Genomic DNA, 9209 nt, shown 5'->3' on the forward strand with positions numbered 1-9209 from the left:
AAGAAAATTACCTTATATACTAGATTGATTGACATAAATACTCACTTATATCTTATTTTACTTAAATGATTATAAAATGTTTAATGTCTATTCCTAGCCAACCCCTTAATAAAATGATCACTTCTCCAAAACAGAGGCCCATTGAATACACATGTTTCCCCAAATTTGGAAGCCAATTCCTACTTTTCTTTAATTTACTTCATTTCAGCTGGTATTGGTTTTATAGAATTTTATCATACAATTTCCGAAGTTGATACAAAGCAATGGCAAAGGCCGATTTGAGTACGGGCGAGAAGACATTCATCATACATGGAATTCAGGTAAGCTTAAAAAATAAGATCATGACATGAAAAAATGATGAAATGAATGTGAATGAGTGCATCTTGGAAGAGAAGTGTAATGTTTTATTAGGGGTGGTGCAATAATTATGTGTACCCCGGGTGGTGCAGGTTAATTATAGGGGGGGCAAAGATTTTTGGCAGGCCAAAACAAAAGCAGGGGGGTGGGTGCAAGCTGGCCGGGACTGCACTTTCACTCAGTTTCCCATCCCCACAAGTTTGAATGAGAATTGGATTGCGTATTTATTTAAGGGGTACTACACCCCTCGATAAATTTGTGTCTATTTTTGCATTTTTCTCAAAAACTAATAACACAGTGGTAAAAAAGTTATGTATATTATAGGGCAAGAAGCCAATTAATTATTACACTGGAATTTCAGTGACCCAAGACAAGCGGTTTGTTATTTATGATCAGAAATAAGGTACCGCTAGGATGTACCTCGTTTCCTATCAGATATACTGAACCGCTTGTCTTGAGTCACTGAAATGTCAGTGTAGTAATTGGATTCCTTGCCCCTATAATATACATAACTTTTGTTACCAGTGTGTAATTATTTTTTGAGAAAAATGCAAAAATAGTCACAAATTTACCACATGGGTGTAGTACCCCCTTAAAAAGAACACGTAAATGTTTCTTGTAAACGTGACTACCGGTAATTCATACAGTGTGATGCTGGATACAGTGATGATAATAATCAAGATATATTGATGTCGAATAAAAGACCATTATATTCTGCATCTGCATATTTCTCATTTACATATTGAAATTAGGTGTTCCAAATGGTGTATTTTTGAAGATAACATCAAAAAACTGTCAAATTAGTCTCAAACATAGTATACCACAGTCGAGAGTAATTTGACAGTTTTTTATTATTTCTTCAGAAATATGTACCTGAGCTTTCGTTTGATACCAAAATCTGCATTTTGATTGCGTAAAGTGGGGGATGAGGCTCAGGGTTCGCAGGTTTTTGCCGCAGGTGGAAAAAAACCACGGTTTTAACCGCTTGGCAAAAACAGTTTTTGCCAGTTTTTGCCGACAAAAATGGCAAAAAACTAAAAAGTGATTTATAATTCAGTTTTTTCATCTCAAAACAAATTATTTTAATAATATTATTTTAATAATTATAATATTTATTTTAATAATTATCTTTGGAACTTAAAAGTTCCAAAAATTATTTCCTGAGTGTTACAAGACCAGATTTTGTAATTATGAGTAACATATTAAGAAATTCAATTCATGTGTTTTCATTGCTCAAATGCATTTAACCGAAATGTGGCGTATACCAAATTCAAAACTTTTTCATTTTAAGGACTTGATGAGACAAAAAATATGTTAAATGATTCATTAAAAGTTGTGTGTTACTGTTTATGAGCTTTCTGTGTTACTTTTAAATATTTGAGTGACTATATGTGAGTTTTGCCAGTTTCTGCCATTTTTGCGGTTTAAACGGGCAAAAACTGGCAAAACAGGTTTTTGCCAGTTTTTGCAGCTTTGCTGGCAAAAACAGGTTTTTGCCGGCAAAAACCGAACCCTGATGAGGCTGTCAATCAGATTACCCACCTTTAAAGTGTATATGTAATTTTGTTTTCATTAATACCTAATCAGGATGGACTTCGTACAGATGGAAGGTCCTGTGAAAACTATCGCAACATAGAACTGGAATGCGGTGTTGTCTCCAACACTAGTGGCTCAGCTCGCCTCAAACTCGCAAACACACAAATCCTTGTGGGCATCAAAGCAGAGATGGGCACGCCGAGACCAACTCGACCAAACGAGGGCTACGCTGAATTTTTTGTGGACTTTTCTGCCAATGCATCGCCGGAATTCGAAGGGCGCGGTGGCGAGGAATTAGCGGTGGAAATAGCTAATACTTTGGCAACTGTATATGATCATCAGCAAGTTTTGGACTATAAATCTTTAGGTATTATAAGTAGACAATGTTGCTGGGTGATATATGTTGATATTGTTGTTTTGGAGTGTGGTGGCAACTTGTTTGATGCCATTGGTGTAGCAGTCAAAGCAGCGTTATACAACACAAGGTGGGTTGCAATAACTAGGCACTATCACTAAATCTGAAAAATAATAATGAAACAAATCATCTAGAATCAGATTGGTCAGGGATTGAATTTCAAGGCATGTGAGTGTGATTGCACACCATTACACCTTAAATCGCATGTCCGAGTGCAATTTATAGCACACCTCAATCCCTAAACTTTTAATAGCACGCCCTAATATCCCCTATTATTGTTTACACTCATCAAATTCCCTTTGTTGCCAACATTCAAGCCGTACACTTACAGCTTGCTTTAGTAGTACCGGGTAGTTAGTTTAGTATGCATCTTTAAAATGGATTCAGATTTAATTTCTGTAGCTGTAGATCTGAAAACGTTTCTGGTTGTAACACTCTCACACTTTTCTATGCCCTACAATTGTCATTGTCTATATGTGTGTTTTTCAATTATTGCAGACTTCCCCATGTAACGGTACAAACAGACGATGATGGTCAAGAAGAACTGGAGCTCTCAGACGATCCACACGATGTCATCGCAATCAATACAGACAATGTACCTCTATTTATTACTGTCAGTAAGGTATGTCACTTGAAGCCAAAAATAAAAAAAGATTGTTTGCTTGTCGTCCACTGCCCGACCATAATCTGTTTTTTTGTTTTATTGTTCAAATGAATACTGACCCTAATTTTGGAAATTCCAGAAAAAGTTTTTATTTTCTTTCAACATTTTTGACATCCTGAAAAGTTTTGTTTCCAGTTTCTACACACTTCTAAACTGTTTTAAAAACATGAATGAAATATCCCAATTTACAACTAATTGGGCTATTTATTAAGCTAACTATAAAGGCACTACAGTCATGTTTTGGATATGACCTTTTTGAAAATTTTGTGCACGACCGACCCAGTTCTGAAAAAGTTGCGGAGGACAAGCAAACAATCTCTTTTTTTTTGGCCTAATTAGGATTCAAATGGGTTATTCCAGTTGAAATCCACACTCTCCTGTGGAATATTTTGGTAATATCTTCCACAGGGGAGTGTGTTTCAAATGTAGTTGGTCAGGGTTAATCATTTTGAAACCAATATACCCCCTGTATCATGGCTTTACCTATATCTTCCTCAACTGGAGTGTTTCAAATGAAAGTTACCCAAATGTTTATTCTATTCAGAACTCATACTCCCTCTGTGGAAGACTTTATAGCTAAAGACTTTATAGCTAAATCTTCCACAGGGGCAGTGTGGATTTTAAATGGAATATAGCCCAATACAAATACTAGCAATGTGGTACACTGGCTATTAATGTCTTTTGCCTTTGGTACAAGAGGGCCTGGGTTCAAATCTCTGCAGGACAATCAAAAATCAAACCTGCTCTCCCATGGTTCATCTGGAAAAGGCAGAGCAGATGACCCATGATCGGGCCTGTTGCCAGAAATTTTTCGTGGGGGTGTGGGTTTTCCAAATGCAGACCTTTTCAAGAGAAATCTTCATTCTGGTCAAAAGTAGACCTTTATCCCATCTGCAGTTGATTTTTGGATCCTATTTTTAAACAAACGGTTTAAACGGCCCATAGTTCAATCAATCAGATGACAGGAATCTATATATGAGGTATATAATTAATCCTAGGTGGGTCAAAGAATGTAGTAGATGCCTGGGAGTAGATGCCAGTTTGGAAGAGGAAGCAATGCTCCTTAAAAATGGTTCATCTTTCTTCCATTTTCTTTTGTCCTAGGTGGGTCAAAGGCATGTAGTAGATGCCAGTTTGAAGGAGGAAGCATGCTGTCTTGCCTGTCTTGTGGTAGCGGTATCAACAGAAGGTCACATTTGTGGAATGGAGAAGAAGGGGCCTAATAGTTTAGCAGTGGACAGTATTCAAGACATGATCAATGTAAGTGATAGAGACTATGTTCGAGGATAAGCCTTCATTACTCATTCTGTTGATATTCCTTCCATAAAACACCGGTTGGATATTAAGATAAGGTAACAGCCAGCATGGTCATGCTGAGAATACTGCTTATTCTCTAGTGCAGTACCTATATGTCAATGCATCAAGGTAGCTTTTCGGCACACGCATGTAATTAACATCTTTGCGTGTACTAGCATTCGGAGAAAACCATAGTGTTTTCTAACTGATCCCAGTGTAATGCACAATGACATACTGACTGCACTAGAGAAAAAGCTGTATTGCTACCAATCCTGTTTTCTCAAATTCACAGAGCGTTATTTGGCTCTAATAAAAATGGCCGATCTATAATTTCAACAAATATTTATGACACATAAACCCATGGTTAGCCTCAAAGTCATACAGTTCTATAGGATATATATGTTTTATGGGTTTGAACTTCTAATGGAATAAAGAAATTGCGGCGGGTCTAGGGGTGTGATTTTTGGTTAATTTTGTGCCTGGGTACCCGCACGTTTTTGGCGGTAACGGGTACCGAAATTGCAAAAAAATTGCAAACCGAAAAAAACTTAAAATTTAAAAAAATTTTTTAAATTGTTTTTTTTTTTTTAATTTCGGTACCCGGCCGGGAATTTCCTGCCGGGTAAAAGGATTCTCGGCGGGACTCAAATTCCCGGAATCACAAAGACGGTCTCAACTGTTGATGCAATCGACACAAGAATGTTGTGCAAAGATTACACTTGCTGGTATTCAGAGTGAATGCAGACATTTTCAATTGAATATGATAATAACTGTTTGCATCTTCTTGGAAACAACATGTTCCTTTGGATTGATGTGCAGAAAAAATATAAAAACTAACAAATGCGAAGAAAAAAAAACCTTTACTTGTTTTTAACCACTCTATTCAGAAGACTGTACCACACAGAACAAATTTACATACTATTATATTTTTATTTGTCAATTTCTATTCTTCATTTTACAGACCGCCAAGAAAGTAGGCATCTCACTCAACCAGAGTTTATCATCAGTACTGAAGAAAATTGGTTATGGCGCAAAAGCTGTGGGATTTCTAAATTGACAAAATGTGGACACATTTCACCAGTACATTACTATGCATTCCTTTACTTTAGTCGGTGACTTACATAATGTGCCCATTCAAGTTGAAATACATACACCCCCTATGGAAGACATAACCTTAAAACTCCCACAAAGGGAGTGTAAATTTCAAATGGGGTTACTTGAATGGATGATTCCATTTGAATTCTACACCCCCTGTTTAAAGGTCATGTCTTCCATAGGGGGTGTATGGATTTCAACTGGAATAGCCCATTGCAGCCATAAAGAATATTTACATGGAGTGAACATCAATATCACATATACTGTAAAAGTGGTAATTTTCGTGTGTGTAATTTTTCACGCTTTGACGATTTTGAACTGCATTGCTTGTTTTAAATTTTGCGATTTTGAGTTTTCTTACGTAGACCTATATATTAAAAGAAAATATTCGTGTGTTTTATTTTCGCGGTAGCTGTGTTGTGCACGAAAAGTGCGAAAATTAATGTACCACAAAAATTTCCACTTTTACAGTACTACAAAGAGTACAGACTCCGCCATGTTTGTGTGTTGCTCATGGAGGGCAAAATAGTGTGCCTCCCAGGGTTAGCGGTGACCTGCTGAGTCCAGGGGTCCAGATTGGCAAATAAAGGGGTCCAGGCATCTTATTCTACACAGACGTACAAAATTAAGGGGTCCAAATCACAGGGACCTGCCAAATCAAGGAGTCCTGGACCCCGAGACCCCTTAAAACGCTACCCCTGGTGCCTCCTAATTGTTCGCTATATGATCAAGCCTAAAAAGGACAATGTTGCCAAATTTATTTTGAGTTATTAGCTGATTTACCATTCAAATCCTTTAGTTAACATCAATTGTGTTTCAGCTATAACTTGGCTTTGTGTAACATTTTGATACCATTTACACCCATTAAAGCGATTTTAAGTTCTTAATCATGGTGCAAAAATCTTTAAATTGACTGTCTATGACATTGTCCTCATATTTGCATAATCGGTTCACATATGGACGAATCCGATGAGCCACATTCCTACACCTCACTGACAGCCATAGCTGGGGGCCATCCATCAATTTTACGTGACGCCAGTATCATAGGCGTGCAGCATGTACCGCTGCCGTAACACGGCGCAAGTGCTACACGCTTCGATGCGCTTGTGATAGTGGGTGTCTTGGATCATAATCTAAACGAACTAAGCTAGTTTGGCACGGATAGCCCCCAGCTATGGCCGACTTAAGTAATTTTAGCAACATGCTAATTATTACACTGGCAAGTCGGCACTTTGATTGAACCAGGACCAACTAACTAAAATGAAAAATATCATGTTTGAACATAGTGTGGTGGACTGAGGGAACAATTACCGAATAGGGTGCAACTCTACTAGTCTCATTACAAAACTGCCCTACGCCAACCATAAACCCAACCCTAAACTGCGTAAACGAGGACTGGGCTCAAGTTTAGCAAGTTGTACTCAGTTCAGTAATTGTACCAGACTGAGTTTTTGAATTGTGCTCTTTAATACAATGTAACTTGCTACTGACGTGAGCCTCATAAAGGTAAACAGCAGCGCTTTGAATCCTCTGGAAAAATGCGCTATATAAATTCTGAAATTTATTTAAAATTTTTTTTTTTACAATGACCTTTGTATTATCATTGACATGATTAAATTTGACAGAACAAAGTGAATTTGTGGCTCATTGTCCAATTTCTTGATTTCTGATAGCTTTTGTAAAAAAATTATTTCTGGCAGAGCCAGATTTTGGTTTATGGGGAGGAGGAGGGCCTGATATGGAAAGTAAAAAGTCAATTTGGAAGGGGAAAAGCTGAAAATGTGCCTTAAGGAATCTGATAGCAACATTTGTGGAACCTGAGAGCACATCAGATGCACAAAATTGCATTCTGAATACAAGGAATGTCCTGATGATATCAAATAATTTTTGGGTTTTTAAATTTGCAAACTTTTTATGGCAAATGATTAAAAATTGAAATTTTTGTCATATTTGACATTTAACACTCCTTGAAGGAAACTTTATAAATCTAATGATATGTACTTAAAGTGTATGTAGCTGGGATGATAAGCCGACCATCAATTGACAGTTTTGACGTTTCGTATTAAAGATTTTTCCCAAAAATACTGAAATTTATTAAGTATTTTGGGGAAAAAAATGTATATCTTCAATACGAAAGGTCACATTTTTCATATGATGGATAGCTTTTCATCCCAGCTACACACACTTTAACTATTATAAGATTTATACAATTTACTTTCGAGGATTGTTAAATTTCAAAAATATTAATTTTTAATCATTTCGGCCATAAAATTTGTATTATATTGTGAATTTAAAACAAATCTAAATTATTTGATACAAGGACATTCCTCGTATTCAAAATGCAGTTTTGTCTCATGTTCTCTCAGGTCCCACAAAACATGTGAAAACATCACTATATACGAGCCCTTAAGTGGTCATTATTGTCCCAAATTGGAAATTATCTGATTTTAGAAGGAGGGGGAAAAATACAAAATTATAGTCTGTATACCTTTCTTTGAGTCAGTAATTTAGATATTGTTGCACAGCCGCCATCGGCGCTGTGCATTGTTTTTACCGCGTTCTTTCTTCTTTCTTCTGTCAACATCATAATCAGCCATCGCAGCCACATGCTTTCAGGCATGTTGACCATACTTGGTCAGTAGAACCATTTGGTGGTGCCACAGATGTCACATGAACAACTTCCGGTCAAAGTTCATCCACTTCCGGTGAATGGCCAAAACTTGGATTTTCACTAAAATGCTACTCCTCCCACATATTACATAGCATCGTGAAGTCACTTACACCCATGCATGATCTATATTCATTGTCTAAAAGTTATACCACAAAATTGGAATCAAAGGTCATTAAGGGGTCATTTCCGGTAAAAGTCTGAAAAATTTGTAAAAATATTCAAAAAATCACTGTCTTTACAAATTACATAGCAGAGAGTCGCCATTAGCACACATGCATCGCTACTAGCCATGATCTTTAGGATGCCTACAGTTTTGGGGTCAAAGGTCATTAAGGGGTTACTTCCGGTCAAAAACCAAAATTATCAAAAATGTTAAAACAATTTTTATTTCAAAATGTAAACAGACCAGAGTAATATAACCATCATACATGAATCAGTGTGACCTGATGTATGCATGGTATTTTTATTTTGGGGGTCAAAGGTCATTAAGGGGTCACTTCCTGTTTTTAGCTAAATAACTTCAAGAATTTTTATCTCGACAACTAAACGTAGAAGAATTTTAAAATTAAAATTGGAACAATGCAATTTGTCGGTGTACACAAGTTTTTTTTTTCATTGAGGTCAAAGGTCATTAAGGGGTCAGACAAAAGGTCAATCATAAATTTAAAAAAAAATCAAAATCCATGTATAAGTTCCGATTAAGCTGAAATTCACCAGGAATATTCCTTATGACATCCTAAGCACTATGTAATATTTTTATGGGTCAAAGGTAATTAAGGGATCACTTCCGGTTCTCACAGATTCATTTGTCACTGCTGGCTGTGCATGCTCGCGGTCGCAGGCGAACGCAATCAGATCTCGTTTTTTATTGTATCTCTAAATGTAATGATGAGAAGTATATAAAAGTATACATTTTCAGAAACTAAATGATTCAAGGAATCCAACTAGCATAACAGATTTCTGTAAAAATTGACAGTTTTTGAGAAAATCTCAAAATTTGATTTTACTTTACTGACTCGAGGAAGGTATATGGGCTATAGTTGAAGAGCAAAGATGGAGATCATATTGATTGGAATGCATCCCAGAAATGTGTTTTAATGCAGACCCCACTCTCATTTGAAATTATAGTAGGCCCTAAACAATATATATACAGAGAAATTTAATAACATAATGTA

The 9209-nt window shown here is 36.5% G+C and overlaps 1 protein-coding gene across 1 annotated transcript; it reads left to right on the top strand.

Annotated features, from left to right (window-relative positions):
- Positions 1-126: 126 nt before the first annotated feature.
- Positions 127-6934, top strand: LOC140135986 (exosome complex component RRP42-like). Its single transcript, XM_072157690.1, has 5 exons — positions 127-320; positions 1945-2378; positions 2807-2930; positions 4077-4232; positions 5230-6934. The coding sequence occupies exons 1-5, from the start codon at positions 264-266 to the stop codon at positions 5323-5325; spliced, it is 867 nt and encodes a 288-aa protein (XP_072013791.1). The 5' UTR covers positions 127-263; the 3' UTR covers positions 5326-6934.
- The last annotated feature ends 2275 nt before the right edge of the window (positions 6935-9209 follow it).

This window comes from Amphiura filiformis, chromosome 16, assembly GCF_039555335.1.
Source record: "Amphiura filiformis chromosome 16, Afil_fr2py, whole genome shotgun sequence".
In the NCBI taxonomy this organism is placed as follows: domain Eukaryota; kingdom Metazoa; phylum Echinodermata; class Ophiuroidea; order Amphilepidida; family Amphiuridae; genus Amphiura; species Amphiura filiformis.

Excerpts from the sequence above, each read along its gene's own strand:
- LOC140135986 (XM_072157690.1), top strand. The coding sequence starts at position 264 with ATGGCAAAGGCCGATTTGAGTACGGGCGAGAAGACATTCATCATACAT. Across the intron at positions 2,379-2,806 it reads GCAGCGTTATACAACACAAG|ACTTCCCCATGTAACGGTAC; the intron begins GTGGGTTGCAAT and ends CAATTATTGCAG. Across the intron at positions 2,931-4,076 it reads TATTTATTACTGTCAGTAAG|GTGGGTCAAAGGCATGTAGT; the intron begins GTATGTCACTTG and ends CTTTTGTCCTAG.